This window comes from Varanus komodoensis, unplaced genomic scaffold (assembly GCF_004798865.1).
Source record: "Varanus komodoensis strain SLA01 unplaced genomic scaffold, ASM479886v1 scaffold33, whole genome shotgun sequence".
Lineage (NCBI taxonomy): Eukaryota > Metazoa > Chordata > Lepidosauria > Squamata > Varanidae > Varanus > Varanus komodoensis.
Window position 1 is genome coordinate 4,753,542 of NW_025335817.1, and position 18,983 is coordinate 4,772,524.

General features: G+C 41.3%; 1 protein-coding gene across 2 annotated transcripts in view; it reads left to right on the forward strand.

Annotated features, from left to right (window-relative positions):
• Positions 1-4,592: 4,592 nt before the first annotated feature.
• Positions 4,593-18,983, forward strand: part of MYO5A (myosin VA) — an 81,941-nt gene continuing 67,550 nt past the window's right edge. For both annotated transcript variants that reach the window (XM_044438758.1, XM_044438759.1), the window contains exon 1: positions 4,593-4,648. In XM_044438758.1, the coding sequence (XP_044294693.1) occupies positions 4,622-4,648 (27 nt within the window). In that variant the 5' untranslated portion in view covers positions 4,593-4,621. The remainder of the gene's footprint in view (positions 4,649-18,983) is intronic.

The window sequence follows — 18,983 nt, forward strand, 5'->3', positions numbered from 1 at the left end:
TTCCATAATAGGTTTGTTTCTATGCTTATGAGCTAAAAGTGTCCTTTGTGAGAATTTATCCTGAAATAACTAGCAGATTGGATTCTGAAGCAAGTCTGAAGCAAGAACTGACATGGTCTTCAAGTGTTTTAGGTCACTTCTAATATGCACCTAGATTCTACCCAGGATTTGATTGTAGGGTCCATTTTTGTAAATGACCATGAATAGCTTCCAGAGTTTATTCATTTATTAGATTTATATTCTGCCTTTTTTCTTATAAGGTTAAAATGGTTTACATCGTTATTTACCTTCCGTCAATCTTATCCCCACAACTACCCTATGAGGTAGGTTGAACTGCAAGTCTTCGACTGGCCCAAAGTCACCCAGTTGGTTCCATTGGCTGAGTGAGGACTAGATCCCAGAGCGCCTGGGTTCCAATCTTGCACTCTTAACCACTGCACCACACTGGCTCCAACCTAATGTAAGTTGACTGGAAGAAGCAGGATTGTGTGCTTCTGAATGAAGTGAAAACTATGTGGAGCATATGAGAAAAGTTTGATCACTGGAACTGTAATTGAATATGCATTATTTGCAAGCTTCCAATCAAAATGGATATAGTCACCTGGTAGAAGGCAGCTTTTGGTCCATTTAGCCCATGTCTTCTCCTTTATCTGCTATCTCATCCTTTTAACTAGAGTGATGGGAATAAAATCTGCAACATCCTACATAGAAACCATGGGCACTGCTGAGCTAAGCTGATGGAATGCATCCCAAGACCTATGAATTGTGGCATGTTGGGTACCTAACAATGCAACTTTGTAAAATAGTTCAAATACCAAGTGGGCTAGCCCTACCTCCCCCTCTACACATCAGTTATTCCTGTTGGCAGCTATCTAGATCCTAATAGTCATGTTTTTTATATTACATAAAATGTAGAGAAACATGGCAGGCATGACTTGTGGATATCCAGATAGCAATCAGCTGTTGTAGAGGCTTGCAAATTTTTAAGGAATGCTTTAAGGGATGCTTGTGCAATTCAGGTGACTCTCTGAGTAATGCAGTTTATACAACTTTAACTGGATTTAACATTTAAGCACTGTTTTATGGAGGGGATAATGCCACATGATGGCTGCCTCCATTTTGCCAACGTCCAGAAGCCTGTGACTAGACCAGTTGTAAACTGAACCCTAAATTGGCTAGGTAAACCACTGGTCTGATCCTATAAACATTTTTTGTTGTTGCCTAAACAGCTTATAGACATTGCACTGGTGAGACATCATTAATGAAGTTGAGTTTAGCATATGCAGCATAGGATAGATGTACTGATAATTCTGAGCTTGTTGAATTCTGTAAATGGAGAGAGTCACATTGCATTTGTACTTAAACAGAGCTGCACAAACAAGTTTCTATATTGGGATGACTGAGCTGGTCACACCTGGAGGCTTTATTAATTTGCTAAAAGGCTTGAGGCACTTAAAATACAACAGAACACTTGCAAGATGTGTTACCTTACATTCTTGAGCACAACTGAGACTAGGTGTGGAGTTTTTTTGAGTACAGTGTAATTTTTAGTAGACTTTTTGTCAAAACTGGTCTGCAAAGGTTGATCTACAAATCTTCAGTAATTTGTATTTGAATCTTAAAGCATTCTTGTTTTCAAACTTTAATGTTTTATACAAACTAAGGTTCTGAATGCTAAAAAGGTAAAACTATTTAGATGTAAAACTGTTAATCAGCTGTTATATTGTATGCTGTAGACTAATAGTGATTTTTGAAATTGACCAAATCTTGCAAGTAATTTGGCTCCCTACGTTTGCTTGGGAAAGACTGGATTAAAAGGAGGCATTCCTTCCAAGCACAGAACTTGCATCTGCTTCCCTAAGCAAAGCCCACCTATATATAATTCATCCTATTCTATAAGGGAAGTACTTTTATTCAAAAAAGGTTTACCAGATGCCACTTGGATTTTATGTACAAAAGCTGGATATTATGGTCAAACATATCCTGATTGGAAGCCATTTAACTAAAAGGATGAGCAGTGAACCTAGTCCTCAAATGACTTTTTGGGCAGTTTCATTTATATTAATATGATATACCAGAAGAAAAAAGGCAGCTTTAGAGAAATCATATGCATACCCCTAACTTTTAATCCAGAAGCCTAATTTTTTAAAATGAAGAAATTGTTAGAATCCTGCTTCCCTAAATGGGTAAAAATACGCTGACAGTCACATTTGATTAAAATGACAGAACAGGCAACATGGCATGGGACCAGAACGACTAAAACCAACACTTTAAATTGAGCTCAAAATATATGGTAAATGAGGTAGAAACTGTAGGGTTGGATAGTAATTGGACCAGCATGTTTTGTATCTACTCAAGATTCTAAGCTCTTTAAAGGCAGCCACAGACAACATCCTAGTGATTCACCAGTGGGTAACTTGTGGTTTGTCAGGTACTGTGAAAGCTCTAGCCAGCATAGCCACTGTAAGACAAGATAGGAGGTGTTGTTCAATATCATTTGGCAGCCTAGAAATTGTCCATCCTTGCGATAATTAACCAGGAAATGGCTAGTGATGGATAATGGATGCCAGGTTTTCCTTTCAAAGAAGCACAGATGCTAAAAGGGCTTCCTCACTATTGTCAAATTAGTATCCAGTTGTCAAATTTTATTCCCAGAGTGTATCTTAGACTGTGTCTTATTCAGCAAAAACTACTTTTGTGTCTACTGGAAACTGCCCGTTTCCTGATTGATGAAGGAATGTTTAATTTCACTAATTGCTGGCAGTGCAATACAGCTAATATTTTTAAACATGTGTATTGGCAATGTCCAGTAGCTGTTTCTCTTTGCAAGGTATACAGAAACATTTTGTTCTGGAACGATCTTTAATATTCACTTATGAATATTTTTAAATTATTTACCTGTTTTATGGAAATTAAGTAATGTTAACATAAAACAGATCACCTGCACCTTTTTCCAGCTAAAAGACTGATATTGCAACATTATAATGCAATGCCTCCTATAATACAGTGGCTTGACTGCATTACAGTGCTTTCAATATTTGAATGGGTAGCATCTAGATGACACCTTCAAATAAATACCTATTGGGATATTTGGTTTCTTTGTGTGGAGCCAGAAAGTTTTGTGCATTCCACACTTATCCATGTACATAGATAAAAAAAAAAAACTGGTTTGGGTGCTCATGGACTCTGGAGGTGCCTGTAAATGCTGTGTTGGAGATCCCTGAGTGAAAAGATATTCATTGGACTCTGATCTCTGATTCTGCACCACAAGCAGAGCCCAAACTGGAACAAATTGAAGTTACGGTGTGTGCAAAATGCTTTACAGTATGGTTACATTGGCTGGCCACAGGTTCCAGCAACTCCCCTTCCTGGCCAGAATCCAATAAGCCTTTCACCAGTCAAACAAATCTACCAGCAGTAAGATTTCTTTGCTGCCACTACCATAGAGTATAAGTTTCTAGGCTGTGTTGTGGTTCACCTGTCACCCAAGCAGTGTCACTGACCCTAACTCCCCAGCAAATGAAGCAAAGCAAATACAGCTAAATAGGAGCCTTGTGTATCTTAAGGCTAAACACTTGTACACACATACTTTTACAGACTGGAGTCCACTTCTTCTGATGCCTGAAGAGCTAGTCTGCAGGTATAAGTAAGCAAGGATGTACAGAAAAAATATATAAACAGTGGGGTCAAATGGCAATGAAATGCAAACTGAGCCAGTCATGCCTTGATTGCACTTTTTTTGTTTCATTGCCAAAGCAAAAGAAAAGCCTTGCTGGATCAGACCAGGGTTTTACAGCACTCTGTTCCCACGGTTAGCTCACTAGGCCACCCAATGAGCAGAGCATGAACACAACAGCAACAAGAGAGGTGCAGCGGCATATGCCCTGTACCAAAGCCAAAGTATAGCCATCATGACTGGGCAACTTCGTTCTCCGTAGATCTGACTAATCCCCTTGGAAAGAGCCACCTAGATTGGAGGGCATCGCCACATCTTGTAGCAGCGCGTTGCACAGCTTAACTATGGATTAACAGATCCTGCCACTTGACCCCATCGCTTACTTACCTAGTAAGAAAAACCCAGTAAAGCCTAGCAAGCCCAGGAGTAGGGCGGGCTGACTTCCGAGCAAGTGTGTCCAAGCTTTTTAAGGTGCTGCGAAACACTTTCGCCCCGGCGCATCTCTACCCCTAACGAGCGGGAGCCTCGGTCGTCCTCCGCCGCCCGCTCGTGCGCTGACATTTTGCACCCTCCGCGGCCGCCGGTGGGAGGCAGCGCGCGCTCAGGAGTCCGGGCGATGGGCTGGTACCCACAATGCATGAAGAGCGGCCGCCGCAGGAGCGGGAGGCGGAGAGCGAGCGGCGGGGAGGAGGGCGGCATCCTCCCGGCTCCGCGCTCCCCAGGTAGCAACATGGCGCGCCCCGCCTCGCCGCCGCCGCCGCCCGAGCAGAAGCACTAGCAGGCCGCCGCCGGCGCATCTCCTCGCCGTCTTCCTGGGCCTCCCGGCGCGCCGGGCCCGGCCCCGCCCCGCCGCCCCGCCCCGCGCCCGGCCTCCTCGGGCTGCCTAGCCGGCCCCGCCAGCGCTCGGGCCGGCCGGCTTGCGCCCGCAGCGGCTCCAGCAGCACCATGGCCGCTTCCGAGCTGTACACGAAGGTGAAGCGGGGCGCGGGAGAAGCGCGTGGCGGGCGCGGCGGGCGGGCGCGGCGGGCGCGAGGCCTGGCCGAGGGAGGGAGGCCGGAGCCTCGCGGATTGCGCGGGGCGCCGGGAGAGAGCGGCCGTTGGGGTGCCTGGCAACGCCGCGGTGGGGGAGGGGCGGTTGCCAAGGGCCCGGCGGAGGCACGGGCAGGCCCGCCCCGGGCCCCGAGGGCGCCGCGGCGGTGCCAGCGCGAGGGAGGCTTGTCCCGCCGCCTGCTCTCGCTGCCCGTCCTCCTCCTCCCGCGCCTCCCGCAGGCAGATGTGTTTGCGGAGGCTGCTACTTCACTGGGGCGGAGAGGACGAGAGGGAGGATGCTGCGGGGACGAGGCTTTGTCCTTCGGAGAGGCCCCTTGCCCGGGTCCCTGCAGCGTTCAGGAGACGGCGGAGCTGGGCAGCTTCTTGTCGTCAGGGCTCCTGCGCTCGGAGCATCTTTCCGCCTGCAGCCCACCCACCGACCCGCCTCCTTCCTATGTGTGTGACCTGCAAGTGGAAAGAGGAAGAAGAAAGGGCTCGTTTTGCTTGCTCGTTTTGCTTGCGCGCTCACATACTGCCCCGTTTTCATGGCCGTCCCCCTCAGCATTTATGCCCTGGCTCTTAATGATCATAATCATAACGTCCTGTGAGACCAAGGAAGCATCGTCTAGTGACAGCTGGGAGGCCAGCAGCATTTCTTACAGCAGAAGCTCCAGGGGCGCCCACTTCATAGGGTGCACGACCGTTATCCTCGTGACGCTTGTCTGTCTTCGTGATAATCCCCACCACACGAATGCTTGAACCATTATCTTTTTGTATTCTGCTTGATAAGTGTGAGTCACACTCTGCTTCCTTATCATCAGTTACCTGTTATTCTGCAGTTCAGTTTAGAAGGGATACAGATGCTGGCCTCTGGTGATGTTTTGTTTTTCATTTTTCCCAAGGATGCACAGCTGGTTGTGGACAGCTAGGTTGCGCGGAGGGAGGGCCGAGTATGAGATGCAAGCAACTTGCACTGAGCAGGCAGAGGCATCTCTCTTTGGCACTTATGAATCAGGCTGTGATTCATGATAAAAATGACATTATTGTCTGAGCATACATCATCATGCTTCTCAAGCTCAACTTTATAACTCTCTGGCTGCAGATAAAGGTACCAGAGATGTAGCTAGTCATATCATGTTGACACGGCTGCCGTTTTGAAGGTAGTCATTTTAATAAGATGGCTGCATTTAGGAAAATCATTGGAGAAACACCTGCTCCGTATGTGTTCTTTTTAAATTGTAGCTCTTCCTGTTATTCCATACATGTTTGAAGCATTATTATGCTCAGTGGACTAGGAGAAGAAGGGCTCTGTGGACAGATCATGTCCCTGGTGATCATATACAAGGTGCTTTTCAATTTTTAGCGTATGGTATATTGGCATACAGTGTTTTCTAGCTCAGGATGTCGTGACCAAGTCAAGATAATGCTCTCCAAATACACTATTTGTTTTCCTGGTGTTACAGGGTTCTGTGAAGCCTGAATGGGACTGGAGAAGGAGGAATGCCAAATCCACACTTTTGCTTACTGAGTCTCCTTTTAGCTGTAATGCATGATGGTTAGTGTGTGGGATTGAGGACCCAAGATATCTAATATCAGCTTTGAAGAGTACTGGTTGACTTTGGGCCAGTCATTCACGTTCAAGCTAACCTATTTTGCAGGGTTGTTTTGGGTATAAAATGTAGTGGAGAATGATATGAGCTGTGGAAAGTTCCCCATAAGAAGAAAAGAGGCAGGATATAAATGCAGTGTAAAAAATAGCAATGATGCATTTTATATTTTGTTCTGAAAAGCCTGAATCTTAAGTAGGGAATTATCAGCCCAGTCATGGAATAGAACATGGTTCAGTTTTGATACATGAAGAATCATTGATCCTGCTATGAAAATGAAACAGGCTCATAAATTGTGCATGAAGAAAGATCAGCTACTAAGTTTTCTTTTACTTGTTTTGTTTTTTACTCTGTTTGGTAGAATGCAACTTGAGTTCACAAAAAGTTGTTGCATTACTGAAATCAAACTTTCATATGTTTCCATATAGATCATTTCCATGTTTTAGCTCTGTCCAAGAATGCTTGTGATAGATGATGATCATTGAGTCTGCAATCCAGTACACACATACCTGAGAATAAGTCCCACTGCACTTAGTGGAACTTACTTCTGAGTAGGCATAGGATTGTACTCTGAGTGCATTATTGAGCTAGCTATTTTTAAAAACTTACTTTAAGCATTTTGATCAGTGCTTCATTTCTGGAGCAACTCCTCCTTCTGGAGCAATAATGGAGTAGAATTCAGATACAGAGGAATGATAGTCTAAGATAAATAGAGACTGGGATGTAGGGTTTGATATGAAGCTCTATAATGATCTCAGGAAAATCAAGATTTTTGCTTGTTTTACATTCAGCCATTGGAAAGGGTTCCTCTTCTTTAGTCAGAGCAAGATTTTGAACTTTACTTCCAGGTAAGTGGGATTGCAGGCAGGCTGGCCTTCTGGTTCTACCTTGTCACTGGACAGCTCTGTGGAGTTGCAGAGCAAAAATGAATTTGTGTAGTATCATTCAGAGTCTATTATTCAGAATACGTTATTTGAATAAATATTCAATAAACCAAATTTATTTTAACTTCTTCACAATTGCCTTAGAATCTACATATTTAGGATTTTTCCTCCCTTTGAGACACATGGAAAAATCTTAGTAAGTCATATTCTCCTTGTCTTCACTTGGTCAACACTTTATGCCACCAGTCTGGATCAAACACATGGGTTTTGCTATGGCTCTGTGCCTACCACCAAGTCTTCCTTCAAAGCAAGAAAGGGCATAATATATGCCTAAAAAGCAAGAAAGGGCATAATATATGCCTATAACTGATTATTTTGTGAGAGGTCTGCTCATGTCATTTTAAGAAGAGAGGATCATTTAAAGAGCATTGCTGGCTAAGTTGAAAAGGCTGTTATGTTGCTTCTGTAAATCTTTGCAGGTTTAAATGCACTTAAAATCTGTGTTGGATTGTAGTCACTGTATTTATTCACTGCATACCTTTGCAAGGAGGGTGCAGTTGTGATGAAGCAGCATGATAGATGCTGAAGAAGCTTGATTTACACTGAACTTGATAATTGCATATTCTCTCCTTTAAAACCCCCCATCCAAATTGAAAATTATATATTAGCTTTTTTGTATTTACCATATTTTTACATTTAAACAAAATGAACATGTACAATGAAGAATGGAAAGCTTTTTGTCTGATTTCTGTTGCTTTCAAATAGATCTTTTAAAAGTACTGTATAGCATTACATTTTCCTGAAGCACTTTCTCTATTACTGTTTCATGAAATGCTTTTCACTGGATGACAGGTTTATATCCTGCCAAACTAATGGCTCCTTTCCTAGATTGTAAGCCTGCAAATAAATGTTTCAGGTGGGACATATTAATCATTGTGCCAGGAAAATATTGCAAATGTGTGTTATAATAGCATTGGAAATAAGTGAGACTAATGTATGATATTTGCAGTGTACTGAAGCAAAGTAGAATTCTCCTGCCACCCAGCATCATACTCTGTTAATCATGTTGCTCACATATGAAGCAAGTATTCAAAATCATGATATATACTGGCTTCTACAACTGGAAATATTTTAATCCATTTTTGAAACCTGGTTTTTCTCTTTTTCACTTCCTGCATGACACTTGATGTCTACAAATACCTCACCCTTTTCAAGTTCAGTCATATGACAGCAGGAGCTACAGCCTAGATAGGAACAGCTTGCTTTGAAAAACCTTCCATAAAATCACAACAGCATGGTAAAAAAAGAAATAGGCTTGGCTTTTAGCAATTCAACAAAGGCAGTGTGTGAAGAATGCTTAACTGACAGAAATGATTGGGAAAGGTTTATGGATCAGCTCCAGAGGTAGACAACAAGAATGAGGTTGCACTTTTTTCTTCTTCAAAGCTTGTCCTTTGAGTCAAAAAAAATCAACAGCTAAATCTTGGTTTAGAGTGGTTCATCTGAATACTTGCTTTCTGTTGAAGAGGAAATATCACTGTGGGTCAGCATGGCCGTCTGCAGTGCTAGAGATAGAAGTCTGTTTGTGAACACTTCGTTTTGTTGTACAGCTTGTTCATAGTGGATGCATTTTGTAATTCATATTGTACAGTAAATTGCTCCCCTGAAAATTGGATTTTTTTGCTCCATTTTTAAAAGAATGGAGCAAAATTCATTACTTGGGCTGTCCTGTAGAGAACTAATAGCACAAGAAAACCTTTTAGAATACCCTTACCTTTGTGTGCTTACCCATGATGACCCTTAGCAATGGCCATTTCTGACTACTGAAAAGGCTTAAAAAGACACTAGCCAGAGCAAGCACTAAACCTGGCTAGTTTAAATGCAGTGATTCATGAGAACATCTTGAGGCAATTGTTTCACTAGGGAGTCACCTTGAGTAGGGAAGGTGTGAGCTTTGGCCTTCCCCGCTAGGTTTCTTAGCTTGATACATGTTCAGTGAAATTCAGTAGTCTCTACATTCCTTACCCTTTGCATAATTGCCAGGAATCAAAAGAACAACTCTTTTAGCCATGTCTACTCATGGTGCAGGCTGGAATATGAAAGTGTAGGTGTGTTCTTTCATGACAGTGTGTATGCTTTGTGTACAGGGAGACTATATAAGAAAATCATAAGTGAAATAGCATATAATAAGGAATCCTGCAGCATCTTAAGAAGTTTCTTTGAATACATTCTTAATGAAGAATACTAGTCTTTGGCTCTTAAGTGCCTTTGACACAAAAGCAAAGCCAATTTACTTTGGGTGTGGCAAATGATCAGTAGATAAATGCTGAATAGGTTCAGATTTGAGAACTACTTACCACTCCCTTTATTCTGCTGTTTGGTGATGTTACACATTATATGAATCAGCACTTTGCAAGATGGTTCAGTAGAGAAGTTTGAAGGGCGTCACAAATGAAAAATACCACGAGTTCTCCTGGTTTGGCCCTAAGTAAGGGTGGACTTCCACATAGCTTTTATGATGTAGAAGCCTGTGTGTTTTTGTTAGGTTTGTGGATTTCTGCCTCTGCCTTTCTTAGAATTTGATACTTGAGAAACTGAAGTTTCAGAAAAGGCAGGTAGCTGGTTGCAGGTCAAGGTTTTAAGCTGTAAGCAGGTGGGAAGTATTGCCATGAAATCAATATGTAAATCTAGGGCTATTATTCACTAAATTGTAGGTAACAATGTGAGCATTAGTTGTTGATGAATCAATTAAATCTATAAAGAAAGCCCCTTCTGAAGAAGTAGCATGCTACTTTTATTTTTGGGTGAGGTACCTATTTGTTGTTGCAGGCATCTTTTTAAGAGATGGCATCCTCCTCCTCTCTCATGCAGGACAGAATGGTTGCAATTTTATGTAACACCGAAATATCGTTTAACGTTATGAGAGAATTATCTGCAGTGAGTCTCACATTCTCTCTCTTTCCCAGTGCAGGTGTGAGAATCAGTTTCAAGCTTTGGCTTCCAAACCAAAAATAGTATTGGGCTCAGCATGGGTTGTTCTCCCCGCTCCAGGGGGTCATGGTAGGACCAAGGTGTCCCTCTTTCCTCACTGCAGTCAAGAGCTGTTTTTAGCTCCTGGCCTTTTTTTTTGTCCTTTAAATTTTTTTCTTGGAGATTGTGAAATTCAGGCGTTCATGATCCTGAATTTGACAGCCCCATCAGGGGCCTGAGCTGCACTATTAGGGGCTCTGAAATGTTTTTTTATGTGTTTGTTTATGCATGAAAATGTGCAGATAGGTTTGTATTAAAAATAGATATATTTGTGCAACTGTAGGAATAAACTTATTCCCTATCAAACAGCCTCTTTCAAAGCAGGACCAAAGCTTTGACAGCTGCTTTTCATAGAATAGTAGAGTTGGATAGGGCCAGAGGGCCATCAGGTCCAACCCCCTGCTCAGGGCAGGACACTGAATTAAATCATCCCTCCCAGATGGCTTTTCAGTTGCATCCTGAATGCATCAAGTATGGGAGAGCCCACAACCTCCCAGGGTAATTGTTTCTGTACTGCTCTAACAGTCAAGAAGTTATCTTTGATGTTCAGCCGGAACTTGTCCTCCTGCACTCCGGGAGGATGGGGAAGAGATCCTCTCCTTCCTCTTTGTGACAGCCTTGTGAGCACTTGAGGAGTGCTATCATATGTCCCCTCAGTCTTCTCTTCTTGAGGCTAAACATGCCCATTTCTTTCAGTCTCTTCTCTTTCCCCAGAAAAGAGGGTGGGGGTACACTTTTGTACTTTACCAAGGTCTTAGGATGTTACCCTTATTTCCCCCCTCCCCTTTCCTATAAAAAAGCAGTGCATATTTTCATTAGTTCTCATTGATTTGTGAGAACTATGTATTTGTGCACACTTCTTGAAAATAGACATTTTTGTACATTTTTCAAACATTTCAAATGCTATGGGACACTTTTTTGAACCACATTACAAACTTGGAAGTGCACTGACTTTAGTCAGAGATTGTCTCTGTTCAGTTTGGAACATATAAACTGGTTAGATGCTGATCAAAAGCAAATAAATTTCTCATGCATTCCTAGTATTATCTCTGCAAGAAGGCATTTGGGAGCCTTTCACTCCTTATTCCTGCCCTCTGGAAAAAGCACAGTTTCCTTTTGGGAACAACGTTAACAACATTCTTGCAAGACAACTATTTCTGGTACTGCTTTACATTCATCCATCCTTTTTTGATTGGTAGCGCAAGAAGCAGCATAGGCAACTTATCTTTTACTAGGTTAGGGTTGCCCATCTTGCCTGTTGTATACTTTGACTGGCAGGATTCTCCACCAGTGAGCTATCTCTCCAGAATGGATGTGTGTGCACACAAACGCATATGCAATCAGTGTTTAGTATAGTTTTGTGGTTGGGGCTGTTGATTCCCGCTGATCTGGGGAACAATCTTCAGTTGTTCTCAAGTCTCTGTGATCTAGGTTATTTTGAAAGGAAAAGATGTTTGGATTCTGGTAAAATTTGACTAATTAGTTTGGAGGAGCTGATAAGGGAGCTCAGATATCATCTTTATCTCATCACCCAAAGAAGTTGGAGCAGGAGGGCTTAAAGCAATTACACCTGAAGAAAACTGCAAGAAGAAAACTGCAAATAAGCCCTGATGCTCAAGGGTAGTTACTGTGAGCTCCTGAGATTCCAGCTCATTACTTGTGGAAAACAGAATCTGAAGCGCAAGCTTTAAAGCAGCGCTATGTATGGCAGTGCTTGAAGAAATAAAAATAAAAGTAAAAACCTTGCCTAGGCAATTGAGATGTAGTGGCCATGCAGTCTGAATTCAGTGACATGCATGAAATATACAGTTTTGCAAGATTTCTCCTAACTTGCATCATTCTGACACTTTCCCATAATGTTGTTCTTTGAGTCAAGGGGAAAGGCAAGGAAGTATATGGGACACCAGTCATGCCATGTGACAACTGGATCACTTATTAGAAACTTTTCCAGCTTCTGAAATCACCCCTGTACTTTCGAACATCTCTTTGCTAAAGGCTAAACAGTTAAAAAAGAAACAGAAAGCGCGGACTGCCACAGGCCAGGCTATAAATGTTCTGAATTCCCATGGCATTGCAGCAAATGTGTGAAACAGGAAGTGATCGTTGCTTGGTGGCTTCCGACCAAGAGTTAACCTTTACATGCCTTAAGTTGCAATCCTGTACACACTTGGGAGTAAATTCCATTGAAATCAATTGGGTTTAATTTAATTTTTATAAGATTGCACATGTGACTGTGCCAAGTTTGTTAGGGTGCGTAAGCTGATCCATATTAGAACCCCATCTAGCTAAGGAGAAGTGCAGAAATGAGCAACCTTCAACCCGTGCCTTGCTTACTAGTTCAGAAATTTTAGGTATAAACCTTGATGCACATTGAAATAAGGGTTGTAATGCAAGTTTAAAATTGATTGTGTTTATTTTCAGTGTGTTTTTTCATTGGGAATGTGCATTCTAATGGACATCCCCATTCATATTGTGACACATCTAATCACACAAGAATATATTTTGTTTGTGCCACTGACATTGGAAGGGGATGAAAATGTGTGGAATAGATTATAAGGTACATGCTTCAGTGCTGTTATGGCCATTGTGTGGAATTTCTGGCATTTTGTTGTGATACTGATAGCATTCCTTTCACACAACATGGATTATATTTTTTAACATAGGTTGTATGTGCATAAGGGCACATAATCTGTGTAAATAATATAGATTTAGGAGAGGGCTGGGATACTGAGGCAGACTTTATATTCCCTTCCCCTCACTATGAAGTCTTAAAACTTTTTCTCCCTCAATTTAAATTTTAGGAAACTCATATTTAGCATCAGATTTCATTTTGTGAGTATATTTTGCATCTTGAGAGAGTGGAGTGAGTGTTGATGAAATGGATCTCATGCTGGCTTACCATGTCATGGTGGGCAGGGGTGGTCACAAAACTAATTTCTGAGAAGGCAAGTGAAGAGATGAAAATAAAATTTATCTAAATATATGGCAGATGTAGGTTGTGAGTTCCTAAATAAAGAATAATTTTTGAACCCAAATAAAGATGGTACTATGACAGGGTTAAAGCTGAAAGGATACTCAGAGATGTATCTGGTGTGAAAGGAAAGTCTAATGCTGTAAAGAACAATACTGTATAGGATCCTGGAATGTAAGATCTATGAATCAAGGTAAGCTGGATGTGGTCAAACATGAGATGACAAGAGTGAACATCAACATCATGGGAATCCATGAACTAAAATGGACAGGAATGGGTGAATTTAATTCAGATGACCATCATATATACAACTGTGGGCAAGAATCCCTTTAGAAGAAATGGAGTAGCTTTCGTAGTCAATAAAAGAGTAGGAAAAGCAGTACTGGGATACAATCTCCAAAATGACAGAATGATCTCGGTTTGAATCCAAGGCAAACCATTCAACATTACACTAGTCCAGATCTGTGCCTCACCCAGTAATGCCAAAGAGGCTGAAGTTGACCAGTTCTATGAAGGCCTACAACGCCTTCTAGAAATAACACCAAAAATGATGTCCTTATCTTCATGGTGGTTGGGAATTCAAAAGATAACCAGAATAGCAGGTAAGTTTGGCCTTGGAGTACAAAATAAGGCAGGGCAAAGACTAGAAGAATTTTGTCAAGAGAACATGCTGGTTATAGGAAACACTATTTTACAACAAGCTAAGAGACGACTCTACATATGGACATCACCAGACAACACAGAAATCAGATTGACTATGTGTTCTGCAGCCAAAGATGGTGAAGCTCTATTCAGTCAGTAAAAACAAGACCTGGAGCTAACTGTGGCTCAGATCATGAGCTTCTTGTTGCAAAATTCAGGCTTAAATTGAAGAAAGTGGGGAAAAGCATTAGGCTACTCAGGTATGACTTAAATCATATTCCTTATGAATATACAGTGGAGATGACGAATAGATTTAGGGGATAAGATCTGATAGACAAAGTGCCTGAAGAGCTATGGATGGAGGTTTGCAGCATTGTACTGGAGGTAGCAACTAAAACTATTCCAAAGATAAAGAAATGCAATAAAGCAAAATGGTTGTCTGAGGAGGCTTTACAAATAGCTGAGGAAAGAAGGGAAGCAGAACACAAGGGAGAAAGGGAAAGATACACCCAGTTGAATGCAGAATTCCAGAGAACAGCTAGAAGAGATAAGAAGTCCTTAAATGAGCAGCGCAAATTAATAGAGGAAAACAGAATGGGAAAAACTAGAAATCTCTTCAAGAAAATTGGAAATATCAAGGGAATGTTTCATGCAAAGATGGGCATGATAAAGGACAAAAATGGCAAGGACCTAAAAGAGGCAGATGAGATTATGAAGAGGTGGCAAGATTGTATAGGACAGGATAAAACTGTTCTAAATAAATAAATAAGATTACATGGAAGAACTATACAAGAAAGATCTTAATGTCCCTGATAACCACAATGGTGTGGTCGCTGACCTGAGCCAGACATCCTGGAGTATGAAGTTAAATGGGCCTTAGAAAGTCTTAGCAACAACAAAGCTAGCAAATCTAGACTGCATACTAAAAAGCAGAGACATCACCCTGCTGACAAAAGTTCATATAGTCAAAGCTTCGGTTTTCCCAGTTATAATATATGGCAGTGAGAGCTGGACCATAAGGAAGGCTGAGTACTGAAGAGTTGACACTTTTGAATTGTTTTGTCGGAGAGGACTCCTGAGAGTCCCTTGGACTGCAGAGAGATCAAATCAGTTAATCCTAAAGGAAATGAACCCTGACTGTTCTTTAGAAGGACAGATACTGAAGATGCAGCTCAAATACTTTGGCCACCTAATGAGAAGGAGGGACTCATTGGAGAAGACCTTGATGCTGGGAGTGATTGAAGGCAAAAGGGGACAGCAGAGTTTGAGGTGGCTGGATGGGGTCACTGGGGTGGTGGGTGCAGGGTTGGGAGGACTCCAGGGGATGGTGAAGGACAGGAGAACTTGGAGCAGTGTTGTCCATGGGGTCCCAAAGGCCTGAATGCAACTTTGCGACTAAACAACACTAAAAGATGGTACTGGGGAGGAGCAGTTTGCTTTGCAGTATGCAATGATCCTAGCTTTTTTTTTTAAATTCTCTTTAAAAATAAAAATAAAATCTGGAGGGACAAGAAGCCTGGTGGATGCCAAGAGAACTCTTTGGAGACCCCAAGATTATGCACTGTGGATAGCCCTGCTATCTTCCCTGTCTATCAAATTATTAATTTTAACAGAGGAAGTAACTTAGGAACAGCATTTCATAAGAGATAAAAACACTTAATGCCAAGTATTTAATGAGAACAGAGAAGAATAATTATATACTACTGCTGGAAGGAGCAAAGCTTTTCAGTTTCAGCATTTGATGACTGTCACAAGATGGTGGGGTTTTGCCATTCTTCATAGAGGCACAGGAAGAAAACACTCTTGCTCTTTGTTCTGCAAAATAAGTCAATGAAAATATTGTGGAGAGCCCTGACAAAGAAGGAATTCAATGATCTGACATGGTTGTTGCACATTGGCCTTTGCAGGGTCATTATGGTTTGTTCTTAATGTAGCGTTGAAAGAGGTTCCTATCAGTCTTGCGGATGAGCTGGGAGATGCCTGTTGGGACAGTCTGAGCTGGGTGAAAAATCGGTTGCCAAGACAGAGTAAGTTTTATTGCATGGTGCACTCATTGCTTGTGAAGGTGGCAATGGCTGCTGCTCAGATTACCAGGAGCTTGCACCACCAGAGATACTGGAAGACTGTAGATGATCTGGACTATATGTTTGTTAAAGTAAGTTACCATTTTTCCTAGTTGTGGACAGTCAGTTATCTGTTTATCTACGCATGCTGAGTTTTTTGCAGTCATCTACCGTAGCTATAATCCTACGTCAATATAAGAAGGCCGTTGAGTTTAGCTGTAATTAGTTGCAAGATTATACATAAGATATTTTATACGTATTATGGGTGATAATACATGTTTATGTATTATGGGTCATACATAAGTCAGTGTGGTGTAGTGGTTAGAATGCTGGACTGGAAACTCATGCGATCGAGGTTCTAGTCCCCACTTAGCCTTGAAGCTCAGCCTCTCACTTACTTTCAGCCTAACCCACCTGACAGGGCTGTTGTGAGAACAAAATGGGGTGGAAGATGAATATGTCAGCATATGCCTCAAAAGGAAGGCTACATATAAGTGTGTGGTGGTGGTGGTGGTGATAAAACAGTTTAGTATTAGAAACAAAGTTATTGAGATTATGTTATGTAACTTATACTGAGTGAAGCTGTCTTGAGTTTCTCCAGAAGGGAAGTCTGGGATTTCTTGATTTTTGAGCAGAATTTTCCACATGGGATTGTCATTATTCTTACTAAACCAAATGTGTTATAAAATAAGTGGCTACCACTGGAATTTATTTCATTAAGACAAATGGATCTTTGTTTTCTAATGCTTGTGTAGTAAAACACAATACAGAATATCGCAATCCTATACCTGTCTATTTCAAACTAGGTCCTGTTGGGTATAATGGGGCTTACTTAAAGGTAAACTGATAAAATGTTACAGCCTTAAGTATATACTCATTAGCTTAACTAATGCTTCAGAGCTGATCAAAACAATTGGTAAGGAATTTTCCATGTTAGTCATCAGAAAAAAGACTGAAGTTGCAGTTCTTTTCATGCTTCTTGGGAATTAAGTTCCTTTGAACACACTAAACTTTACTTCTGAGAAAGCAGGCACAAGATTAGACTATGAGTAATTAGCAGTTAGGTTGGTGCTGTTTCTCTCCCCTACCAAATTCCTAACCCTTTCAATACAGTTTAGAGGGACGCTAGAATCTGACCTAGGTTTGATTTACAGTGCTTACTAGCAACTGATTTGATTTGCAATCTGTTTTTTAAACCCTGCTATCCAGACGGTAGAGCTTCCTAATAAGACATCAGAACTTTAGATTTAGTAATGTTTTCCTACAAGGCATTTTCCCAGGGTGTGGCTTTCTAACAGCATGGGGTAAAAAAGCATTTTTTTCAAAAAAAAAAAAAAAAAAAAAAGCTCAAAACAGAAGGGTGCTTGTAGCTTTCTGGTGTGAAGCTCTATTTCTGTATAAATACAAATTTTCTCCCAATTTTGCTAATAAGATTTTACAGAGGGGGGTTTTCATTATTATTTTCTTCTCTTATACAGCTTGTAGCTGAAGCTCCCTGAGCAGTTTACAACTGAGTGTAAAAACAAAATACAATAGATAAAAACATAAGAGTTATGTTCACTGGTTTTTCAAGCAGCCAGGTATATATTGAAAAACAAGAAGCTATTCTGGTATTGGTCTTGTATTTTTCTAGGGCTTTTAGAAGCATGTCACATTTATTTTTTATTATTTTTTAGGGCTTTTAGAAGCATGTCACATTTATTTTTTATTAGACAGTTTTACGTGCTTTTAAGACTTTGAGCCATCTTATGATCAAATTAAAAGTAGTGATCTAATAGAGTAAAATCAATAACTAAAGCAAAACTAAAAACAGATACAGCAGTGATTGGGAGCAATCATCCCAGCCCTGTGCATGTTTAGGCTGAAAAAGGTCCTGCAACTCAGCATTCTTTCGCCAGCCATGCTTTTAATGGGCACCTTAAGATGAGGACTGTAGCTATATAGATTTGTAAGGAATTCCATAAGCTGGAACCCTATTGGGACAGATTCTATAGACCTAGTTGTGGATCCCTTTTTAAGTTGCATGATTTCCACAAAAATATCACTTTAGTTTTGTCTGAGAACAGGAATGTCAAGATAGTTAATTTACTTAAGGAAAGAAACTGTTTGAGGAATGGGTAGACATTTCAACATGTTAATATGGTTTGATGTGGAGGTAGCTTATCCAAATAAAATGAATGTTTAATTCTGTTTAGTTCTCAACTTTAGGGGGGGGGGGGCTTTTTTTTAAAAAGAGGCCAGATGGAAAAACCAGATAATGTGTCCACTTTGAATGCTGTTTCTTATGGTTGTTACACTCTGTTACAGCCAGAAAAGTTAGTCATCTGCTACAGGGCAATTTTAGGTTTCTGTTTAACTCCTACAAAAGTGCTTTTCAGCAAGGCTTTGGGAGCCTCCTCCAATTTTCCAAGTGTACTAGGATGTTTATTACACTGAAAAAAGTAATGATTTCTGTCTTTGTACTAGACTCACTGAACAAGGAAAACAAAGGGCTTCACACCAGGTGGAAAAACAAAAACAAACAGGCTTAAGGGTTTGGTCCAGAGAGAACACGTATACAGTTACCTCTGTATAACTGTGACAGAGCCTTACCATTGAGGCATGGCTACTATTTACACATGGTTTGTGCTGTAAATTGAAAAGATGCCATTTGTCCTCTTGGATGCAGGATAGAAAGGCAGGAAAGGTGTGAACAGCTTGAAAGGTAAGCTGCTTTGATCGGGACTGTAGCTGATTGCAGCTTTTGCTAACACAGGCAGTATGGGAAGGTATGGGGATGGCTATACATCCAGTTGAGACTGGTGGAAGGGAAGCACTGCAGTTTTCTGAAAAACAGCCGTAATCCTCAATCGAGCAACCAGCCAGCAAAAGGTAGGATGCAGAGGTTTGTGGGAAGCTACTAATGCTGTGTCTGCTGAACAGTTTTGCAGTGGAGAGCTCTGATTTAGTGGCAGCCATCAGGACCTGAAGCAGGGATACTGCTTCCCATGTTGATGTGCAGTATGGGTCACCCTCCAAGTGCCTGCAGAACCAGAATCAGATATGTCTGTACTTGCAAGGGTGCTGGGCAATTAAGTGCTG